At 41.4% G+C, this 25034-nt stretch overlaps 1 protein-coding gene across 1 annotated transcript; it reads left to right on the top strand.

Moving 5' to 3' along the window:
• The first annotated feature begins 821 nt into the window (after window positions 1–821).
• LOC142107795 (nicotinamide N-methyltransferase-like) lies at window positions 822–11209 on the top strand. Its single transcript, XM_075191414.1, has 3 exons — window positions 822–983; window positions 6735–6938; window positions 10283–11209. The coding sequence occupies exons 1-3, from the start codon at window positions 829–831 to the stop codon at window positions 10713–10715; spliced, it is 792 nt and encodes a 263-aa protein (XP_075047515.1). The 5' UTR covers window positions 822–828; the 3' UTR covers window positions 10716–11209.
• Window positions 11210–25034: the final 13825 nt, after the last annotated feature.

Raw genomic sequence — 25034 nt, 5'->3', positions numbered from 1 at the left:
ATAGAGACTTGTTCTGTATTAAGTGCTTCATTTTGGTCAGTTAAATTATGTTCTTTTTATTACAGTTCAAGAATTACTTATTTTAAAATGTTTGTTTGTTGTTTTTGATTATTTTTGTGTCAATGCTTTTTATAAATAAATAATTTTAATACATATTACTTTTTTTTATTTTACAAGCCTTTGTATTTTTTATATAAATTCTTCTTCTTCCTTCTTTCTTCTTTCTTCTTTCTTCTTCTTCATCTTCTCACCACAGTGCTCCGCAACATCGGGGTAAATCTTTCAAGCGGCAAGTTTCCGGTGGGTTTGAAAAGTGGAGACATTGCCTGTAGCAACCCATCAAATTCTACCTATCATTTTGTAGAATGTACTAGATAAATGACAGCTAGAATCCGACTGGCTGCTATAAGCACCATCTCCCCTTTTCAAACTCACCGGAAACTCGCAGCTTGATAAATTTACCTCCTAAACACAGTTTTATTTGATGTATTATGTGAAGACAATATTTTACAGTATAACGAGAACTGCCAATATCACATGTCATCATGTTGCTTGCACATACAGAGGAACTGGTACAAATCCACAGCAGAGTGTAACCAAACACAAAATAGATATTTAATATTATCAGTTTACCCCTGGCACTGTAGCTATCCTTTAAATAAATAATTAGTTTCACATGCCTATAGCAAAATGCAATTTACCTGTGACTAACTTGTGACTAAAGTTATATTTACTTGTATCTCATTATGTTTAAGGTTTGCTCATATTCAAGTGTATTTATACCTGCTGTTCAGTGAATTTATTATCATAAGACTCGGCAGTGTCAGGATGGACCCCAGCTGTCTTAAGTACTATCATGTACATGAGTTTGACGCAAAAGATATTCTCGGTACATATTGTTCACCAACTACTGATAGGACAATGCTTGAGGAGCTGGTAATATTTCCTATGAAAGAGCTTCAGAAACTGCAAGCTTCAGGTAAGTGTATGAATTGGCAATTGTCAGTATGTCGGCGTTGTGTAATGGAAGGTCATATTTTTGAGATACAAGGGCAGGGGCATAGCGTTGGCAGAGTAAGCAGAAAATGTGACCATGGTTGCTAATCTATTTCTGAGTCAGTCTTATTATTGTTACACACTTCCATCCTCTCTGCCCACCAATTAAGAGGATGTACTGTCCTTCTCTCCTCCTCACTGTTCTCTTTTCCTTAGTATATGTACGGTGAATGGCAGCAAGAAGTGGCCTTGCCTGCATTGGATCCCATGACGATGTAGGTCCCAGTACTGAAAGGTTGAGATCACAGTGCTGTGTGACCTCATTTTTGCAGCACCTCAATCCAAGCCTTCCAGTGACAAGGATGATACCTAGGCAGTGAGATTGAGTGGTGGGGAATATAGCTGAGCTGTCAACAGAAATACGAGATGTCAGTTAAGCGATGGATTTGACACTAAAATAAAAATAGAGCTTATTTTCTTTTCCTAGAAAAGTTGTTTCAGTACAGGAGAAGAGCAGAGGGCCTAGGACTGAGCCTTATGCTCCAACTAATACATTGAAGGATTGATTTGATAAGAGAGATGATAACCGAAATTTAGTACAGTGTCCTGAGGACCTAGGGAAGGTGGTGTTTGTTTAAGAAATGAGTGGTCAACTGTATCAAATGCAGCAGAGAGATCAAGGAGAATTAGAAGTGAGTAATGTCCTTTGGATTTAGCAGTGATCAAATTATTGACCACCTCAGTCAGTGTAGACTCTGGAGTTTTGCGAACTAAAGCCTATCTGAAGAGGATCCAATAGGTAGTGTGAAGACAGGATGCCTGGTAGGCAAGTGAAAGCAAGTCTATCAAAAAAGCTTGTAGGGTCATGGTAGCAGAGAGATTGATGGTAATCTAAGGGAGTTTTGTGACAGAATTAGCTTTTTTCACAATAATGCTGGGTACACACTAGAAACACTTTCTATCAATTTGCTATCACTAACGATTTTACAAACCACTGAAGTTCCAATCAGTCTGCCGATACATGCGTACACAATATACACGATTTACCTTCAGAACTGTGCTCTTCATCTGGTCCTAGAGCATTGCAGTTCTTTAAAGAATGAAAGCACAATATTCATTCAATACTTCACTCCCTGTCAGAAAATAAGCTTTGACTTTTTCCCAATGTCATTATAAATTCCGTTAGCTTCTGTGACTCTGAAACAAAATATTCAGTCTCAGAATGAACGGATGAATTAGTCCACCTACAGCACTCTCTACATTTAACAACACAGACACAGGGGCAGATTTCTAACACTCTCTCTGGGTAGACAGTCGTATCAGTGCATACACACTGCAGGATCGGAAGGCGGTTGGAACAATATTTATTGTTCTGTTGAACAATCAAATGAAACGACGATCGGTACTCTGGAACGACTGTCATTCAACTATATACACTAATGCGATATTGGCCCAAATTGTCGTTTATCGCTAGATTGAACCAATAGTCGGCTGAAAAACCTGTAATGTGCACCCAGCCTAAAAGTTATAACCACATGCTTGAATTATGATGTAAAGATATGAGTGGAGAAGGAGAGATTACAGAAGTTAATAAAGTTTGAGATGAGAACAAGAGATAGCGATCAACTGATTTGTAAGAGTATAAGTGCACAGGTGATAGAATGGGAGGATAAATGGTTTGAGACTTCACTGTTATGTGTGGGATCAAACAAAGAGAAAATGCAGGACCGTACAAGATAGGAAATGAGCAGGCTATTGCTCGGGGAAGAGGACTCCATTTTTTACTCAAACCTGGTTAATATTAAAGTTAGAAGCAAGATCTGGGGAAGTGATGATGTTCGGAGGGGTTGCTGTGGGACACTTGAAAAGGATTTAAATGTATTAAAGAGACATTGGCAAGAGGTCATAACAGTGTGTTATTGCAACCAGTGCGGCATAAACTTGTAGAACTTAGCAGAAGAGGTCTTCACCTATAGCAGCCGCCTTTCCCGTAGAGACTGGTTATGCTCACAGGTACTCGGATGCCCCCAGGACTTACACTCAGTGTAGTACAAGTTTATGGACACACTGTAGCGCTCAGGTACAGGAGGTAATACACGGATTAGGGATAGGCCAGAGGTCTGCGGACTGGACAGATATGATAGTGTTTGACTGGCTTAACAGAGCACAGGTGGAGACGTCTGGTACAAGCTGGGTCAGGGCCACAGGCAAGGGTTCAGAGTCTGGGTACAAACAGAAGGTCAGGGTCACAGGCAAAGGTTCAGAGTCCGGGTACTGGCAGAAGGTCAGGGAAACAGGCACAGGTTCAGAGTCCAGGAACAGGCAGAGGTCATACATGGCAAAGCAATCCAAGGTTAAACACCAACACAGCATAGAAGCAGGTAGCAAACTGGAACAGTACACTATAACCGGCAGTGAGGCTCAGTCTTCACTGCCTTAAATATTACTAACAGCCAATAAGGGCAAAGCCCTGCAAGTATCCCCAGGAGTAGCCTAATATATTAGAAGTGCTGGTGGCCAATGAGGATACAAGGTACCCAGCTAATAATAATCAGCCTGGTGGCTGCAAAAACATGGGAAAATAATCAGCCCTAGAAAGCTGATACTAAACAGCCCGGCAGGGAGTAGCAAGCATCCGGGTTGTTGTCTAGGCAACCAGGGCGTGTAGACAGCCGGGACGCCAGTGACCAGGGGCAGTGAGTCGTGGCGGTGCCCGCAGCCGCAGCGGCTCCTGCCAGTAACCCCTCCAATGCACCAGAAACTGGATCCGACCTTGAACCTTTTTTGAGTCAAGAATTTTTTCCACAATGAACCCATGGTCTCCAGTTACAAGAAGAGGCCGAGGCTTATTTGAAGAGGGACAATTGAACTTGCTGGGAGGATCCGCCTTCTTCAGAAGAGAGCAATGGAAAGTGCTAGGAATTTTTAAGGATGGTGGAAGTTTAAGTCAAGCCACAGGATTAATTTTCTTCTCAATAGTAAAAGGTCCAATAAATCGAGGTCCTAGTTTCTTACATGGTTGCCTCAATCTGATGTTCTGAGTTCTGAGTGGACAGCCAGATTCGATGACCAGAATGTACTTTTTTCCGAATGGACTTTAGCCGAGATGTAATGGCAGAAGTCCCGGCATCACCGACAAAGGAAAAAGAGTTTGCTTTTAGATGGAACCCGAAGTTACAGAATAAAGGGGATGTGCCAGTTGCAGAATGGCAGGAATTATTATATGCAAACTCTGCCCACGGTAACAGAGAGGACAAGTTGTCATGAAATTTGGATACATAAATGCGCAGAAATTGTTCTAGAGTTTGGTTAGTTCTTTCTGTCTGACCATTCGATTGTGGGTGGTAAGCAGATGACAGGCTGCCTTTAATTCCAAGCGAATTGCAGAAGACCCTCCAAAACTGAGCTATAAACTGGGACCCTTGATCCGAAATAATTTCTTCCGGGAGACCGTGGAGACGGAAAATGTGTGATATGAACAACGTGGCCAAGAGTTTTGCATCCAGTAACTTGGGAAACGGTACAAAGTAGGCCATTTTGCTAAAACGATCAACGACCACCCAGATGGTGTTATGACCAGAGGAGCATGGAAGATCGACTGTGAATTCCATCGAGAGATGTGTCCAAGGTTTACCTGGGATTATTAAGGGCATCAATTGACCAGAAGGACGGTTCCTAGAGGACTTGTTTCTAGCACATTCCGGGCAAGCATAATTTACTGTATCCGAAGATAAAGTAGGCCACCAAACCCAGCAAAGATAGAGCTTTGATGGTTTTATAGACTCCTGGATGACCTGTCGACCGATTGTCATGGCATTTCATGAGGACTGACTTTCGGAGATGGACTGGAACAAATAATTTATTAGCAGGAGTCTGGGCTGGAGCAATTTTTTTGGAACTGGCGAAGAGTGGCCCCAAGATCCTGAGATAGGGCGACATGGATGGAGGACAAGGGAACAATAAGTTGCGGATCAGGAGACTGAGGATGACATGCCATGAAACTTCGGGGAAATGAATCGGCTTTGGTGTTTTTTGAACCTAGATGGTAAAGTGATAATGAAGTTAAACCGAGTAAAAAACAAAGCCCAGCGGGTATGCCTGGGATTCAAGGCTTTCGCGGTCTGAATATACTGGAGGTTTTTGTGGTCAGTGAAGATTGTAACGACATGGGTGGCTCCCTCTAACCAGTGCCGCCACTCTTCAAAGGCCCACTTGATGGCCAACAATTCACGATTTCCAACGTCTTAATTGATTTCAGCAGGCTAAAATTTTCTGGAAAGGTAAGCACAGGGATGCAATTTCTTACTCTGAGGATCCTTTTGGGAGAGAATGGCACCTCCCCCAACATCTGAAGCATCTACCTCCACGAAAAACGGGAATTCCGGATCTGGGTGTCTAAGAACTGGTGCAGAAATGAAGGCGACTTTGATGGCTGACAAACTTGCCAATGCTTCCGGGGACCACTCAGCTGTGTTAGCGCCTTTCCGGGTGAGGACAGTGATAGGAGCCACTAATGAGGAGAATGAGCATATAAATCTTCTATAGTAATTGGCGAAGCCAAGGAATCTCTGAATCGCCTTCAAATTAGTAGGAAGGACCCAGTCCTGAATTGCCTGAACCTTACTGGGATCCATAGTGAAACCAGATGATGTACCCCAGGAAGGCCACCCTGGAAACCTCGTACTCACACTTCTCCAGTTTTGCAGAGGTGATGTTCACATAATTTCTGCAGAACCTCGGAAACATGCTGACGGTGCTGGGACAAGGATTATGAATAAATTAGAATATCATACAGATAGACGACAACTGTTTTTCCAAGGAAATCCCGTAAAACATCATTGATGAGGTCTTGGAAGACTGCCGGAGCATTACATAAACCGAACGGCATAACAAGATACTCATATTGTCCTGACTCAGTGTTAAAAGCCATTTTCCACTCATCCCCCTTTTTAATACGTATAAGATTGTAGGCACCTCTGAGGTCAATCTTCGAGAAAATGGTGGCTGCTTTAAGCTGGTCAAATAAGACAGAAATTAACGTCAGAGGATACGTGTTCTTAACCGTGATTTTAATCAAACCACAAAAATCTATGCAAGGCCTGAGGCTGCCATCTTTTTTGGACACGAAGAAGCAACCAGCTTCTACGGAAGATTTTGAAATGCGGATAAATCCTTTTTGCAGGTTTTCTTTCACATACTGCTCCATGGCCTGGGTCTCATGGATAGACAAAGAATATAGACGCCCCCTTTGGTAGAGGCCTGGCAGAGCATCACCAGGGATGAAACCCAGCGTCTGGTGATGTCTATGCGTTCCAGAGTTCAGGCTGTAATCGACTGCAAAGGATTTGCAACAAAGTATTAAAAAGTGAACGTTTGATGTAGGATTGTTTAGTTTGTCCCATTACTTTTGGTCCCTTGAAAAGTGGGAGGCACATATAGAAACCGTTGTAATTCCTACACTGTTCACCTGATTTGGATGTAAATACCCTCAAGTTAAAGCTGAAAGTCTGTAGTAAAAGCACATCTTGTTAGTTTCATTTCAAATCCATTGTGGTGGTGTATAGAACCCAAAATATGAGAATTATGTCCCAACATTTATGGACTTGACTGTACTATCTATCTTTTCTCTTGTATAGCTACCAGAAATTAAAAAACAAACATTTTAAAATTAAGACTCAATAAAATTTTACCTTTATGTTTTTATATTGATGTTTGAATTTTTTTACTTTCACAGGTAGTTTTAGAGGTGGACTATTGATTGACTTTTCTATCGGACCCATCATTTTCCACCTGTTGCCAATCTGTGAAGTTTTCAAGGCTATCACTGTTCTAGAAACAAATGATTTCTGCATTAAAGAGCTGGAGAGCTGGATAAATAAAGAAGAGGAAGCTTTTGACTGGTCTCATCTCTCTGAGGTTTTTCCGGAAATGGAAAGCAACAGGTAAATTAGTGTCACTCTCAGATTAGGTCACATGTTAATGTACAGACAACTGAATGCTTTATTATAACATGTAAAGAACAATCCATATCATATTTCTGCTTTGTTTTAAAATAGGTTATATAAAAAATATTTTAAATAAATTTCATAAAATTAGCCATCCCATAGTTACAGAAATGATATGCATAGTGTGATTATTGAAGTGTAATAAGGGTAGAGATGGTGCATTTGTAGGGGTGTTACTTGCCAAGCCCAACCATTCGGCCTCTGCAAAATGACTTGAATTCTATATCATCTCAAAGATATCTGGGGGTTCATCCTACGCTTTTACTAAGAAAAACACTTCCCTTACATAGTGCACTATACAAGATATATACATATTTTTTTTAAAACCAGTCAGCTCCCTCCACCCAACGCCCTCAACCATGCTGGTTTTATAGCAGGAAGAAATAGAGTTCTGGTTCTATTCAGCATGGGACTGGAAGCCTCTGGGAGGAAAGTACCTTTTAGGGGGACCCCATCTGACACTTCATAGAGAGACTAGACCTGTGCTGAGCAGTCTGGGGATGGTGTCCCTGTTATAGAGGAAAGTAGCCTATGCTCTATAGCAGAGCCGTAACTAGAAATTTTAGTGCCCTGGGCGAGAAAGAGCACTGGCGCCCCCTTCCTATCTTGGTAGGTGTTGGTGGTCTCTCCCTGCCATAATGAAAGCTCGGCATTGCGAACTGGGAGGTCACACTGCCCTAGTTACAAACCCAATTTGTATTATTTATTATACAAATTGGGTTTGTAACTTTTTCTTGTTTTGTAAACAAGACAAGAAAAAACCCAAAATGATTTAAATAAGAAGATTGTGCTTACCTGCTATACTCAAGTTTGTCCGCAGCTCTTCCAATCGGCAGCCACCAGGACTCCCCTGACATCAGATGAGGAGGAAGAAGGTAAGAAGGGAAAAGAAGGGGTAGCTGTGAGGGGCACAGGGGAAAAGTGAGTGTTGGGGCAAATGGTAGAAGAAGGTGGGGAGATAGATAAAACGAAAGGGTGGACAAAGTAACACAGGGGGAGACAGAGTTGCACAAAATTAAAAACAAACACAAAGTGGGGGTAAGAGATGCACAGACACACATACAAAACTGCAGGACACAGAGTTCAACAAAAATAAACACAGACACAAAGTGGGGGTAAAAATGAGACAGACTGACACAGAGATGCACAGACACAGACAAGGGGGGAGCAGAACCACACATACAAAATAGCAGACATAGAGGAAAACACAAGAGGGGAGAAGAGACAGGCAGACAGAAACACGGTGGGGAGTGAGGGAGGAGGGGTATAAGTTTACTTACCGACAGCAGAAAGTCAAGGGAATCTGTGCAGTGCAGGCAGCAGGACCTGTACATCATGTGACCAGGAGCAGAGAGGTCAGGGGGCGAGCCTGTGCAGTGTGCACATGAAGAGGCCACGCCCCCTGTATAATCAGAGTGGTCGCATGCTGCCTCTATACAGGAACAGGCAGCATGCGGAAAATCGTATAGAAAAATGGAGGAGAGTGGGGCGATTTGGAGAGGGAGACATAGCTAGCTGCACAGTACAAGTTGCGAGGGGCCGTTGCGCCCCCTTGGCTTTGCGCCCTGGGCGGTCGCACCGGCCGCACCACCCTTGTTACGGCTCTGCTCTATAGTGCTCGGGTTGGTAGAATAATTGCTATAAAATCAGACATTATTATCTTAATCATCATAAGGTGACTGTCATACACAACAGCTGAATAAACCTCACTGAAAGACTACCAGGGAGAAGGTCGAGTTACAACATATTTATAGTATTAATCAGGAACATGCTAAATAAATCAATAGTTCCCATTGCATGCTGAAATAGGCAGTTTTATTGCAGTCCAAATGTGTAGCAACAGTTGTATACTGTACTGTATAACCAGGATAACCATGTGATACATGTGCCAAAAATCATCATCATGTAGCATAGCTTAAAATCAATGTACAGTGTAATTGCAGGTCACAGCCTTAAATGATGTAGAAACCCAAGTCAGAAACAATCCATTTAATTCACCCATTTCTAAGGTATTATTAAGTGCCCATATTATCTTAGACTTCTCATCAAATTAATTAGTACTTAGCATCCTCGGAGCAGGAAATCTGCAGTATGAAAACAACTTGTGTGTTCACATTTGCAAACATTTGTAAATGTACAACAATAATGCACTAGAAGTGTCACATGTAGATCTAATCAATGCTGTAGTTTCTAGCTTTTTTGTAAACTAAATTGTATCGTGGTCTTCTTTAGTTACTTAAAGTAAAGTGAGGTCTGGTGCATTTATTTTACAAACACTAATAAAAATAATAATAACAATCATTTTATTTATATACAGATGCAGATTAAAAAAACACATAATACAAAATAAGCATATAAAGGTTTGGCAGAGTGCAGAAAAGAGAGCTAAGCATTTGGGGGTTTTATAAATTATTGGGCATTAATTAAATGCTTCAGTAAACAAGAAAGTCTTTATTCTGTTTTTGAAGTGTGAGTGAGGACTTGGTGGACTGTACAAAGCAGTGAGTTCCAGAGAGGAGGAGCCGCAACGCTAAAAGAGCAACCCCCAAATGAATTATGGGATATTTATGAAACTGTTAGTAGTCCTTCATCTTTGGCTGGAAGTGAGCGAATGGGAGTTTAGGGAATTTGAAGCTGCTTCAAGTACCCAGGATCTTGGTTGTGTAGGGATTTGAATGTCAATAAGCTAATCTTGAAATAGATTTGCCATCTCACAGGCAGCCAACTTTGCTTTTCAGCGCTGGTACTGAAAGCTTAATGCCATCTCAGGATGGCATTACTTACCTTTTCCAATGGAGTGCGGTCCCGCTTGAGAGGATCCTCTTCGCAGGCTGTATTCTCCTCCCCTTCTTAGACCAGAGTTGACTTTACTGCGCATGCGTGTCAAAACATCGGCGCATGCGCATTAAGTGAACTCTGTTTGCTCAATGGAGCCTGTCCCTCATGCAATGAAAAAAAGTTTATTTCAGAGAGTGTTTTTCACCGAGGGTGTGTTATTGAATAGAAGTCGTACATCTTTCTGCATTGCAGTGATTAGTGATTAAGTACTGCTGCCCACCGCCCACCAATGGCAAATAGACCACTCAGACACAAAAAGGTTACCTGCAGAATGCTATAATATTCTTACTGTCAAGATGTCTGGTGTACATAGGAAGTTCTGATAGGTCCCTCAAACCTTTACATATACAGTAGGTTAGTGAATGTTATTAGCAACTCATTTATATAAAGAAAGTTGCATTTTAGATTAAATGATCCATTAACTCTTCAATTATCTTTTTCAGTGAAAAGTGGGTGGAAAAAGAAGAAACTCTAAGAAGAAAAATAAAACAAGTTATGAAATGTGATCTTAGCCAAGAGAACCCCACTCACCCCTTTGTACTGGAGAAAGCCGACTGTCTGCTGAGTGTGTATTTACTGCAAAAAATTAGCAAAGATAAAGATACTTATCGCAGAAACCTTAAAAAATTGTCTTCCATGATCAAAGTAGGCGGCCATCTAATCTTGTTAGGAGGATTTCATTCACAGTTTTTCTCAGTTGGAGATCACAAGTTACATAGCTTAACATTCGAAGAAGACTTTGTAAGAGAGGCTGTAGTAGACACAGGATTTACCATAGAGGATCTTCAGATATTAAACAGCAATGTATGCAGTGATATTATAATCTATGAAAATATTTGGTTTCTTAGGGCTCTCAAAGTAAGGGAGGTTTTATAAAACAACAAAAAACAGGTGTGGGTGGGAAAATGAAACAGTTTTCCACAGGATAAAGGAAAAGGCTTTTGTTTGTTTATTTTAGATTAAGGATCAGAGTAAACAGGTATTTTAGCAGGAACTAATAATGATCTTAGAGGAAATAAAGGATAACTATATGAGAGTTAAATTACTGATAATGACTCACAAAAGGGCATGTAAAATAAGGTCATTGGTACTTCATTAGTTATATTATAAAATTCAAGTTGAAAATGTACTAATATATAACTGAAATGTTTGGCATATAGATTGTAAGCTCTTAGGTCAAGGACTTTGCATCCTTTATACCAATCAGTGCCTTCTGTAATAGTGTGATCATTGCATCTTTGCTTCCTATTTCAACATAATTGTATAAATTGATAATTGATGCTTTACAGATATCCAATAAATAATTAAACACAAAAGGCACATTTTTGTGGCAACCCATTTAAAACTTGTATATTTTAATATTCGAAGTAGAGACACGTGAATCTTGTGTAAGAGACAATATTTCCTGTAAATAACATTTTTGTTTAATTGCACAATTACAATATATTTAGTTATCATTTATTGTAATTTATTTATATAGTACCACATATTCCGCTGATTTGTAAAGAATATTGTATATAGTGTGTGTACATAATTATTTATTTAATATATATATTGTGGCACACACAAACACCCTCTTGCTTTGATCTTTGCTTTTTTTTTCTTTTACGGTCAGGATAGCAAAGTAACAGATAACACACAGTTCCACACACTTTCTCGTAACCCTAATGCTATATAAACAGAGACCAACTCCCTAGACACTGGGCGACTAATTCAGCATCGGACATGCAATAGAAAAGAAAAAGACAGGTTTAAATATTTTGCAGTCCTCCCGTAGCCAGGGGAGGGCTGCAGACTTTAGCCCGGGGGGCAAGCACACAGCACTGTCCCATAAGTAGCGGCCCATCCTTAAAGGGTGTTTTTTGGTACAATATATATTTATCTATAGAAAAAGAGGCTATTCTAGTGTTGCTTAATCCATATATATATATTTATGCCCAGGCCCAGAGCTGTATTAAGGCACTGGGGCGCCTGGGCACTGTAGACAGGGTAACCCCTTATGATGTAGCTTGGTTATCATTTTAGACAAATACACAGGCAATACTGTGTGCACTACAGTTAGATGCACACAGTTCTGCCATCATGTGCAGTACACAGTGAAGCTGGACATACCTCCCAACTGCCCTAAGCGAAACAGTCACCCAAATTCGAGACTGTCCCACCAGATTCAGGACAGTTGGTAGACTGTCCTGCTCTCTCCTACCTGCTCTTGTCACTTTCACCACTTGTGGCTGCTGGTTACAAAGGGGAGGGCTGGCAGACTTTTGCTAGGGGGACAAGCACACAGCACTGTCCCATAAGTAGCGGCCCATCCTTAAAGGGTGGTTTTGGTACAATAAATATTTATCTATATAAAAATAGGCTATTTTAGTGTTGCTTAATCCATATATATATATTTATGCCCAGGCCCAGAGCTGTATTAAGGCTCTGGGGGGTCTGGGCACTGTAGACAGGGTAATGTAGCTTGGTTATCATTTTAGACAAATACACAGGCAATACTGTGTGCACTACTGTTAAATGCACACAGTTCTGCCGTCACGAGCAGTACACGGTGAAGCTGAACATATCTCCCAACAGCCCTAGGCGAAACAGTCACCCAAATTCGAGACTGTCCCACCAGATTCAGGACAGTTGGCAGACTGTCCTACTCACTCCTACCTGTTCTTGTCACTTTCACCACTTGTGGCTGCTGGGTACTTTAGCTCATTTTCTGCTGTTTGGATCCTGGAATATTGGAGGCCCTATTTGGAAACAAAATGGGTACATAAAACTTAGAAAACTCCAACCAGTCCCAGTGTTAAATCAATAGCACCCACGTTTTATAAGTAGGCCTCCCTCCATCCAAACATTCAAATAATAATATTTACATTTGCTAAATAGATCTCTTTCCCTCCAACCGACCCTGACATTAGATAGCAAACACATTTAATATATAAACCTATTTCCCTCCCTCCAAACAGCCCAGGCAATAATTTAAATAGCATTTACATTTAACAAATATTACCATTTCCCACAACAATCACAGGCATTAAATAATACATAATCACATTTAATAAATAGACCCCATTTTCCACAAATAGCCCACAATCAAAAAATAGCTCCCAAACCACTACAGCAATAAAAGAAAGGTCCAATTACCCCATTATGAATTCATAGGCCCCGCTATTAAATTAAATTGCCCCACCATCACCCCACAAATAAAATAGCATCTAATAATTAGCCCCCACCTGCACTCCACAATAAAATTAATAACCTACCTCCCACATTATATTAAGACCCACCCTCCCTCCCCCACTACATTCATTTACTGGCCCCCCCACACACACACTGCATTCATTTACTGTCCCCAGCACACACACACTGCATTCATTTACTGACCCCCACACACACTGCATTCATTAACTGGCCCCAGCACACTGCATTCATTTAGTGGCATGTGGTGCACGTCCCATGTCACTACAGTAGAGAAGCACACAAAGTAGGAGGGAGGGGGAACGGAACAAGGATCCGCTGCGAACAGGAGAAGGTGGATGGGCCCGGGGGAAGGGCCAGCCTCCTAGTCTTTTTATAGGGACTGGCCCAAAGTAATCTTTTTTGCCCGGCCCGGGGGTCCTATGCCCCCCTGCCCTATTGCCTAGCACGCCCCTGGCCACAGCCCTAACTTGATGGACAGACGACACTCCCAACTTGCCTTTAAAAAGGAGTTCTCTGCAGGTGTTCTGTTTGATTATACTCACTGCAAACACACTCTGTCAGCTTGCTGGTAGCCGTGTAAAAGATCCCTCTAAACAAAAAAATATGTAAGTTAAATCACACTCTATGCTAATAATTTATCACACATTTGTTCTCCACCTCATTATCTTTAAACTAAGTGCACTGTTATGCAAATTTAAAATTCTGTCTGCAGCTTTAACTTGCAGAATGTCCGCTGAACACCTAACTGCTCTCTTAGAGGCCTGTGGAAAACCACTCCCTTTGTCACAGTGTATCTAGGCCGATAATTCTACAAATGGTTTCATGTGGGATTGAGCGTATGCAGGAGGCTACTTCCCACAGTAGAGAGTTGACCACACAATAGGAGCACTTGTGCACAATCTATAAAAGAAACACGCACTGTGTTTGTTGTTTTACACTTTCATTAATGATCTGTTGTAGAAGAAACTGATGGTGGATATTCATTATAATCCTTTTGCCTGAGGCACAATAGCTGTTATTATGCACCTTTAACAGTTAAAATTATAAAAGCTCAGTTAAAATTATAATAATAACCAGTTCCACAGACTAAGAAACTGATGCAGTGTACTTGTGGCTTTTTCTTGTGCACCTGTACTAATAAATGTTCCCCATTAAGGGTAATTTTTGAAACGTAAGAAATGCAAGCGGCTCGCCTTAGAACTTCTCTGCCATAAGGAGATATTCTATGTTTGCAGCTCTGTGGCTGTATCTGGAATTACACATGGATTAGAGATTAAAAATCGTACCTGACATTCTTTCCTACTAGCGATTTCGGAAAACACCCTTCTTGTATATCAAGTTTTACTGCTTGGTCCTTCCTCATTTATGGCTTATATTAATCGTGAGGCTGAGGAAATACGGGGACTGTCATTATTACATGTATCAGTACTGTACATTATAATATTTGTATTTAATTGTTTGAGCTACACTTAAAAATAGGTAATCCCATATTAGTGCACCTGGAATGTAGGTATAGAATAAGTATTTAGTATAATTATAGAACAAGGCCTAATCAACACCTTTGAGGTGGTTGGAAAAATAACTTTTATTTGCATGGACTAAAATGCTATGTACCCTCCTCCCCAAAAAAGTGTCATCTCTCTCATCCATTGAATCTCAATTAAATAATCCTGTCCAACAAAATGAAATCTCGCTTGTGCATGTGGGTTCATAACCGGTTGCATTCATTAACTGAACAACATTGTTTAATCATGAAAGTGAGGGGATACTGGACCTGTCTTTATTTGATCGGACACATGTTTATTTCATTGGTTGCAGTGCTCCTAAAGTTGTGGGTTTCCATATAAAGTGAACTTAGATGGTGGAAAGTGTACACCGATGAAAGCAAAGGACAAAGCCCAATCTCCACAATCTTTGACAGTGTCGGAAAAGTAAGATCCCCAGGAAAACAAGGAATATTTCCCTAAATGTGACCTTTCCATCCATTCATTGTTATTTAAATAATCCAGTCTGACACAATGGAATCTCATAACTAGTCAACCCCACACTCAGCAAGGAACATCCCGAACAGTCCACATCTCCCATCAGAGGTTGGAACCTTTATTCACTTCCATAGACTTTCAAAACTAAAAAACAATGTTCAACAAGACTGGACACATTTGTAAAGAAATCACACTTTCTCAGTTTCATAAATGACTCTTATTGTGTTTGCATTTTTCAGTGGCCAATGTGAAGACAAAGAGATGCGGTTGAATAAACAGCAATAAAATAGATTGTGAAATGTGAAATTGAGAAGGAAAATCTCACTGGCTCGGTGGTGCTACCTCCAGCCAACTGTGTAATCAGTGCCTGGCTCCTGGACGTCATCTGCAGAGACCATGATGATTACATCAGATATCTGGGAAAACTTGTAAAATTGCTGAAACCGGGAGGTTGCCTGATATTAGTTGGCGATTTAAATACAACTTATTTAATGATTGGGAAGCACAGGTTCCATGTCTTCAAATATGATGAGAACTATCCAAAACTAGTCCTCAGTGCAGAAGGATTTAGTAATGATCACTGAGATGTTTTTGAAATGAAAGACAGTGAGTGATCTTAGAGACTATGAGGGAATTATGTTCCTCACAGCACGCAAAGAACAATAGGTCTAGGAAGTAAATTAATCTGTGAACTAAAAACAGCTCATTATATCAATATACAGCTATTACATCTTAATAAAATACTTACATACCTCAAAAGTACTAAGTATGAATTCCACAGCTCCAAGTGTTAAATATTTATTCCTGAAAATATTTTTCTCTATTTTTCAACACTGACCAACTGTACAATACAATTCCTTTTTTCTGTATATTAAATGAATATACTATCTAGTCTTTCTTTGTTATTCAATGGGAATATTTACTGCACTGTTATTTTTACACTTTTGCATATTAAACATGTCATAATGCGTATTATAATGCACAATCTATATACAGTAGCACATTATGAGAAATAAAATGAATTATCAATGCTGAACATAAATGCATATGTTGCAAAGAATCAATAAATATTACCTACATTTTAAATAAAACACTTCTAATGTACGCTCACGTCTACACAGCTCAAGGGTTTTGCTGTAGAATGGAGAACTTGTAGTTGGGTTTTGCCTTTCTCACACTCTCCTGAGCATCAGTGTGAGAAGGTCACTTGCTAGAGAAGCCAATAAGAGGTCTATGATAACTTTGGCAGTGCTAAACACAATAGCAAAGGTTGAATAAACTACAACAATGTTGACAGCTTCTATATGTGAGGAAGGGGATACCCCCTCAAAAGTCTGATAGCGCCACCCTTTCCTCACTTAACTAGGGTTGACTCATTGTTAGGTCTGTCTAACTAGAAGACATACAGGGGAATTCAGTTGTCAAAAAATCAGCGCAATGTGCCTCCGGAACGGACACGAGACACCATGCGCAGATTTTTTTTTACAGATGTAACGCTAATTTTTCTTCACGCCCCATAGAGGTGCAAGCAAAAATGAGCGTTATTTTTTTACCGTAGTAACAGTAAAAAAGTACACCAGTTCTTAGGGACATCGCGGACAATTTTATACACCATTGTTACTGATATCTTTGTGAAACTTCAACCTGGCTTAGTGCTGCTAACTAAGGCTGTTCGACTGGAGCCATGTACACTGTGTGCTGTATTCCTGTCTCTTCAAACTCTTATTCAACACTACAGACAACACTGTCTGTGGGACAATAGCCCAGAGGCACTTCATAAATAGTTTTTTGGGAGTTTTGCAAGAAAAAATCATTTTCTGAAGAAATCTCAAGAGTTAGACTAGAAAAACATACGAGAGAACCACATATTATTATTATTATCTTTTATTTGTTAGGCGCCACAAGGTATCCGTAGCGCCGTACACAGTACAAACAGTGGACTATACAGGGTGAGACAGTACAGAACAATAAACAAAAATACCAATACTTCAAAAGCTCCACACAGGGTAATACAATAAGCAAGGAGTAGAAGAACAGGTGAGGAGACAGGAGGAAAGACGGCCCTGCTCATGTGAGCTTACATCCTAAGGGAGGTTGGACAGAACAGGCACAAGGGGAGCCAAAAGAGAGACGGGAGATTGAGTGGAGGAGGAGAGGTGGTTAAGTGGATGGTTGGTAGGCTTTACGAAAGAGGTGAATTTACAGTGCACGTTTGAAGGAGCACAGAGTAGGAGAGAGACGGATGTAACGAGGGAGGTCATTCCAGTGAAGGGGGGCTGCCCGGGAAAAGTCCTGGATTCTGGAGTGGGAAGAGGTGATGAGAGTGGAGGAGAGGCGGCGATCATTGGCTGAGCGCAGGGAGCGGGCAGGAGTGTGAATGGAGAGGAGGTTAGAGATGTAGGGGGCGGTAGAGTGGGAGAGAGCCTTGTAAGTGGTGGTGAGGAGCTTGAAGAGGATTCTATAGGGGAAGGGAAGCCAGTGTAAGGAGAGGCAGAGTGGGGAGGTCGAGGAGGAGCAGCGTGAGAGGAAGATGAGTCTAGCGGCCGCATTGAGTATAGAGCGGAGGGGGGAGAGACGGGAGTGGGGGAGGCCAGTGAGGAGGAGGTTACAATAATCGAGGCGGGAGATGATGAGTGCGTGGTTGATAGTTTTGGCGGCGTCCTGTGAGAGAAAGGGACGGATGCGGGCGATGTTGCATAGTTGGAAGCGACAGGTTTGGGCAAGGGAATGGATGTGGGGAGCAAAAGAGAGAGAGAGGAGTCGAGGGTGACACCCAGGCAGCGGAGTTAGGTGACAGAGGAGATGGTGGTATTATTGACGACAATAGAGAGGTCATGGTGGGATGGGAGTCTGGGTGGAGGAAAGACAATAAGTTCTGTTTTAGAGATATTAATTTTGAGAAAGCGAGCAGACAACCAGGAGGAGATGGCAGAGAGACAGTCAGATACACGAGAGAGGAGGGTGGAAGAAAGATCAGGAGAAGAGATGTAGAGCTGAATGTCATCAGCATAAAGGTGATACTGAAGACCGAAGGAGGAGATGAGAGCACCAATGGAGGAGGTATAGAGCGAGAAGAGTAACGGGCCGAGAACAGAGCCTTGCGGGACTCCTACAGGGAGAGGGTAGAGGGAGGAGGAAGAACCAGACGTGGATACAGAGAAGGAGCGGTTGGCGAGGTATGAGGTGAACCAGGCATGGACAGAACCAGAGAGGCCGAGAGAGAGCAGAGTTTGCAGCAGGAGGGGGTGGTCCACGGTGTCGAAGGCTGCAGAGAGGTCGAGGAGGATGAGTAGGGAGAAGTGACCCTTGGACTTAGCCAATAGGAGGTCATTAGTACACAGTACAAACAGTGGACTATACAGGGTGAGACAGTACAGAACAATAAACAAAAATACCAATACTTCAAAAGCTCCACACAGGGTAATACAATAAGCAAGGAGTAGAAGAACAGGTGAGGAGACAGGAGGGAAGACGGCCCTGCTCATGTGAGCTTACATCCTAAGGGTGGTTGGACAGAACAGGCACAAGGGGAGCCAAAAGAGAGACGGGAGATTGAGTGGAGGAGGAGAGGTGGTTAAGTGGATGGTTGGTAGGCTTTACGAAAGAGGTGAGTTTACAGTGCACGTTTGAAGGAGCACAGAGTAGGAGAGAGACGGATGTAACGAGGGAGGTCATTCCAGTGAAGGGGGGCTGCCCGGGAAAAGTCCTGGATTCTGGAGTGGGAAGAGGTGATGAGAGTGGAGGAGAGGCGGCGATCATTGGCTGAGCGCAGGGAGCGGGCAGGAGTGTGAATGGAGAGGAGGTTAGAGATGTAGGGGGCGGTAGAGTGGGAGAGAGCCTTGTAAGTGGTGGTGAGGAGCTTGAAGAGGATTCTATAGGGGAAGGGAAGCCAGTGTAAGGAGAGGCAGAGTGGGGAGGCCGAGGAGGAGCAGCGTGAGAGGAAGATGAGTCTAGCGGCCACATTGAGTATAGAGCGGAGGGGGGAGAGACGGGAGTGGGGGAGGCCAGTGAGGAGGAGGTTACAATAATCGAGGCGGGAGATGATGAGTGCGTGGTTGATAGTTTTGGCGGCGTCCTGTGAGAGAAAGGGACGGATGCGGGCGATGTTGCATAGTTGGAAGCGACAGGTTTGGGCAAGGGAATGGATGTGGGGAGCAAAAGAGAGAGAGAGGAGTCGAGGGTGACACCCAGGCAGCGGAGTTAGGTGACAGAGGAGATGGTGGTATTATTGACGACAATAGAGAGGTCATGGTGGGATGGGAGTCTGGGTGGAGGAAAGACAATAAGTTCTGTTTTAGAGATATTAATTTTGAGAAAGCGAGCAGACATCCAGGAGGAGATGGCAGAGAGACAGTCAGATACACAAGAGAGGAGGGTGGAAGAAAGATCAGGAGAAGAGATGTAGAGCTGAATGTCATCAGCATAAAGGTGATACTGAAGACCGAAGGAGGAGATGAGAGCACCAATGGAGGAGGTATAGAGCGAGAAGAGTAACGGGCCGAGAACAGAGCCTTGCGGGACTCCTACAGGGAGAGGGTAGAGGGAGGAGGAAGAACCAGACGTGGATACAGAGAAGGAGCGGTTGGCGAGGTATGAGGTGAACCAGGCATGGACAGAACCAGAGAGGCCGAGAGAGAGCAGAGTTTGCAGCAGGAGGGGGTGGTCCACGGTGTCGAAGGCTGCAGAGAGGTCGAGGAGGATGAGTAGGGAGAAGTGACCCTTGGACTTAGCCAATAGGAGGTCATTAGTAACCTTGGCAAGGGCAGTTTCGGTGGAGTGTTGGGGACGGTAGCCGGATTGGAAGGTCGAGGAGGAAATGGTCAGAGAGGTGTTTGGCGAGGCGGCTGCAGACAATCCGCTCAAGTAATTTGGAGGCATAGGGTAGTAGTGAGATAGGGCGATAATTAGCAAGAGAGGAGGGGTCCAGATTGGGTTTTTTGAGGAAAGGAGAGATAAGAGCGTGTTTAAAAGAGGAGGGGACAACACCAGAGGAGAGTGATAAGTTGAATAGGTGTGCGAGATAAGAACAGGCAGTGGGGGAGAGAGAGCGAAGGAGGTGAGAGGGGATGGGGTCGAGAGGACAGGTAGAGGGTGGGGAGGAACCAATAAGAGAGCGGACTTCTTCGCCTGTTGTGGGGCAAAAGGAGCACCAAAGTTGGTTGTTGGAGGGAGGAGAAGCAATAAGGGTGGCTGGAGAAGGGGAAGAAGAGATGTTCAGTCTGATGGCCTCAATTTTGGAAGAGAAAAAGGTGGCGAAGTCAGAAGCGGAGAGGGAAGGCGGGACAGAGGGGGGGGAGAGAGTAGCGAGGTAAAGGTGGCAAAGAGGCGGCGGGGATTGGAGGACTGAGAAGAAATGAGGGACTTAAAGAAGGACATAATAAGTAGAGGACGATTGTATAGTCTGGTGAGGCCAAGATTTAACTTTTTACTCTTTTTGTCTCTAGCCTAATGTTGCATATCAATTCAAGGACAATATAGGGCTAATTAAATAAAATTGCATTTGGGTACAAAAGCAATTAATCAATAGTTTGCTTTTAGTCCAAGTTATACAATAAAAACATGTCTCATTGAAGCCAGTGTCAATTGCTAACAACGCAGTGGCTACACTTCACCTCTGTGAAAGGAAAAATGGATTGAGCATGATATAGTCACGTTTTGGAGGAAAACTGGCTGTAGTCTGTAAGAGACCCAGGACTTGGGAGAAGATTTATATTGCATCAAAACAATGGCCAGAAAAATACAGCAAAGGACACTTTGGAATGGCTTAAATACAATAAAAAAAAGCTAGACCTCAATCCCATCAATAATCTGTGGAATAATTTGAAAATTGCTGTAAACCAGCAGTCTCCATCCAATCTCATGTAACTCTAGAGATATTGCATATGTCATCAGTTATTGCCTGTGTTTTATTTGTAGATAATTGAAATCAGATTTAGAGTCAATCTATTTTGATTCCATGATGTAACAAAATAAAATGTGAAAAATGCCAGTGGGACAATACACAATAACGTAAACTATGAAGAATTCTATGGTAAATTAAATGGTCAGTCTGAGTCTGTCGAAGACAAAAAGAGGGACATTTATGGTTGGACATATTTGGGCATAGAACGTGCAAAGAAAAAGACATACAATAAAATCATGCTTCATCATAATCATCTATTTATATAGCGCCAGCATATTCCGTAAACCGCTGTCCAATTGGGAACAACCTATGTGTATTAGGTCAATGCATTGCAAGATGTGGTCAGCTCTAAAAGAGTAGTACTTATGCCAGGCATACATCTGGGTTAGCTATGCACAACTCAAACTATAGTGAAGAAGTCACATGTTTGTAATGAATTGCATTAGAGGATTAAACATCAAAGAGAGATTTTTGCTGCATCTACTGACTAGTAAGCTAATTTTATGGCAATTTCAACTGGAACCTGTAAAAGAGCAACAGGGTGTGTTGATAAAAAGAAATATGAAGACTAGTTGTCCAATTTCTAAAAAAAACACACCCTGTTACTTAATACGGTGTCCAACTACACACACTTCTTTATACGGAATTTACTAACTCAGAGACTGTGAACTCATCACATCTTGGACTACTCTTGTCAATGAGACTCATTTTACCATTTCAGCTTCCTGGGACCTCCGCGTCCATAAATCTAGGATCAATGCTGATTTAGGTTTTGGAGTCATTGTCATACTCCTGTATTGTGTTTATGCATATGCATTTAGTATATACGGAATACTACCTATATATTGGCATAGAGACTGTGAATCTATCACATCTTGGACAAACATTTTATTAATTGGGACTCTCCCAAACAGCTCAGTTTCCTGGGACCTCCATGTCCAATTTCAGAGGATTATTGCTGATCTAGGTTTTGAGCCAATGTCATCATTATGTTTATTGTTACTATGCATATGCCTCCAGTTTGCCACCTTGCATATCATGCATAGTATTGCTATTGTGTTTGCTATTGTGTTTTATTAAACATTATACCTTATTCTACATCTTTGTCACTTCTCTGTGCGCTACGGGGAGACCATTCTAAACTATCTATTTAAGGGTCGGAACTACCCTGTATATCCTTTTCCCCTCAAGCAGCCTCTTTCTCTAACTCTAGTAGAGGAGCGCTCACCAAACCCTCTATTGTAAATCTATCAAGCAGAAAGTTTCCGGTGGGTTTGAAAAGTGGAGATGTTGGCTGTAGCAACCCATCAAATTCTACCTATCATTTTGTAGAACAGGGTTGTCCAACCCGCGGCCCGCGGCCCGCATGCGGCCCAGCACGTCAGTAAATGTGGCCCAGAAGGAGTTTTGGTTGTGGCAAGGGGGCAGCACTGTTAATGGGAAAAAAAATCCTGAAAAAAAAGAAAAGAAACTACTTACCTTGCGGTCACGCAGTCACGTCAGCTGGTACTCCGGCTCCCTACCTTGTCTCCTCCTCCATGCGGTGCTCACAGTGAATGTCGGGCGTGATGTCATCACGCCCAACACCCATTGCGGAGCGCAGCACAGAGGAGTCACCCATGCGAGAAGAACAATCAGCAGCACAGAATTGGAGAAAACAAGAAAAGAGGACAGGAGAACAAGCCGATTAAAAGGTAAGTTAAGGGGGATTTTTTTTATTATTTCAAGGGACACTGACCAGTGAATAAAAGTCACCTGGTCCTGGAGCATCATGGACCTTATCTCCCTGCTACATACTTCTACTTGTAATACTAATGGGGCATTATATATTATTCTCTTTGGCCCATTATAAGTTGTTATCCCTTAACTAACATAGTGTTGTAATTAGCAAAACAGGTGACAATTTGGGGTCACAGTGGTGTATATGTCAGGTACCGCAGGCCTGGTCAGGGCACCCTGATATACAATGCCTGGCTTAAATGCACTTTATTGATATTGCAGCGAAACAATACAAAAAGTGATTATAGTATAATAACTAGAGAGGATTTTTTGAACAGGGCGATTGAAAGGTAAGTATAGGGGGATTTGAAAAAAAAGTGATATAGATATATATATATATATATATATATATATATATATATATCTCACTTTTTTTCTCATATATATATGTTAACTATGTTTTCTATGGTTTTTTGGATGATCAGCTATCGTTACTGTTAGTGTATCTTATGTGCGGCCCAAACCAACTCGTCGTCTTCCAATGTGGCCCAGGGGAGCTAAAAGGTTGGACATCCCTGTTGTAGAATGTACTAAATAAATGACAGCTAGAATCTGACTGGTTGCTATAGGCAACATCTCCACTTTTCAAACCCAACGGAAACTCGCAGCTTGATATATTTACCCCCTAGACACAGTTTTATTTTTTTGTATCACGTCATCATTTTTCTTGTAAATACAGAGTAACTGGTACAAATCCACAGCAGAGTGTAACCCAAACACAGATAGATATTTCATATTATCATTTTACCCCTGGCACTGTAGCTATCCTTAAATATCTTTAAATAAACAGCTATTATATTAATAATTAGTTTCACATGCCTATAGCAAAATGCAATTTACCTGTGACTAACTTGTGACTAAAGTTATATTTACTTGTAACTCATTATGTTTAAGGTCTGCTCATATTCAGGTGTATTTATCTCTTGTGATCAAACAGGCTGACAAGGGAGGGGGAGTCATTTTACTGGATAAGTCCGACTATGTTAAGGAGGCCATGCGTCAGTTAAATGTTTCTACTTCTTATTGTGTATTAAAGATTGATCCTACTAAAATATTTCAAGAACAATTGAAATCTCTCTTACATAGTGCGTTGTTTGAAGGTGTTATTACAAACGATGAATTTGGTTTACTGTTTTCTAAACACCCTATTATTCCAATTTTTATATTATTTACCGAAAATTCATAAGTCGCTTAATCATCCACCTGGAAGATCTATCATTTCCGAGATAGGTTCACCTACATCCAATCACTTTTTATGTTGATTATTATCTTTAGAAGTATGTGATCACTCAAAAAACCTATATAGGGACACTATACATATTCTTGAATTGATACAACATATTGAATGGAAACCAGGCATGTTATTTTTGAGTATTGATGTGCAGGCCCTTTATACCCATACACTATAAGGTATTGAAGAGGTATTAAAGAAACACGAACAAACCTCAGTTAAACATAATGACTTTCTTCTAGGGGCAATAAAATTTATTTTGACACATAATTATTTTTCCTTTGATTCCACAATGTACCTGCAAATTATGGGGACGGCCATGGGCACCAGGTTTGCTCTGAGCTATGCCAATTTGTACATGGAGCATTTCAAGATATTTGATATCACTCCCAGGGAGGGTGATAGATACAACAAACTGTGTCATAGTGAGGCTATGTGGATTTTTAGGCTACAGACTTTGTTTCATGAGGGTCTTAATGAGACAATTGAGTTTTATGATTGGTATCAATAAGAGGGGTGTGGAAAATATGGCCAGTACTAAGAGGCAAACTAAGGTGTCTTTTAAACTGGAAAGCCTTTCCTACGGTTTTTTGAAATAGGTTAATAAATTAAATCAGTATGTTTTGTTCGAAATATGTATCATTATCCTATTTTAATTTACATACTATTTCTATAGATATGGGAATGTGTATTTTTTATAATTATTAGAATGCTTTTATAATTATTTGGTTGAATCTATGTTGAGCATCAAAGTAGGAATTTACAATTTATTGCTTACTATTTGAAATCTTCTTTCAGCACTGTATATATCTTTTTGTTTAGAACTCTTTATTTGTGGATATAACACTATCCCTATACAGCTGCGTTTGTTGATTCAATATCAAGTGTGGAAATGTTGGTTTAGCGCCAGGTGATATATTTTGGTTTGTGTACTAAATAAATGACAGCTAGAATCCAACTGGCTTCTATAGGCAACATCTCCACTTTTCAAACTCACCGGAAACCTGCAGCTTAATACATTTACCCCCAAGACTCATTTTTATTTGATGTTTTATGCAAAGACAATATTTTACAGTATAACGAGAACTGCCAATATCACAAGTCAT

Source organism: Mixophyes fleayi, chromosome 11 (genome assembly GCF_038048845.1).
Source record: "Mixophyes fleayi isolate aMixFle1 chromosome 11, aMixFle1.hap1, whole genome shotgun sequence".
In the NCBI taxonomy this organism is placed as follows: domain Eukaryota; kingdom Metazoa; phylum Chordata; class Amphibia; order Anura; family Limnodynastidae; genus Mixophyes; species Mixophyes fleayi.
Note: the sequence above shows the minus strand (reverse complement) of the source record. Positions and strands in the feature narration are given on the sequence as shown.

What these genes read in the sequence shown, in the direction of transcription:
- LOC142107795 (XM_075191414.1), top strand. Translation starts at nt 829, where the DNA reads ATGGACCCCAGCTGTCTTAAGTACTATCATGTACATGAGTTTGACGCA. An exon ending in AAACTGCAAGCTTCAGGTAA is followed by an intron (nt 984 to 6,734) that starts GTGTATGAATTG and finishes TTTCACAGGTAG; the next exon opens with TTTTAGAGGTGGACTATTGA. An exon ending in CCGGAAATGGAAAGCAACAG is followed by an intron (nt 6,939 to 10,282) that starts GTAAATTAGTGT and finishes TATCTTTTTCAG; the next exon opens with TGAAAAGTGGGTGGAAAAAG.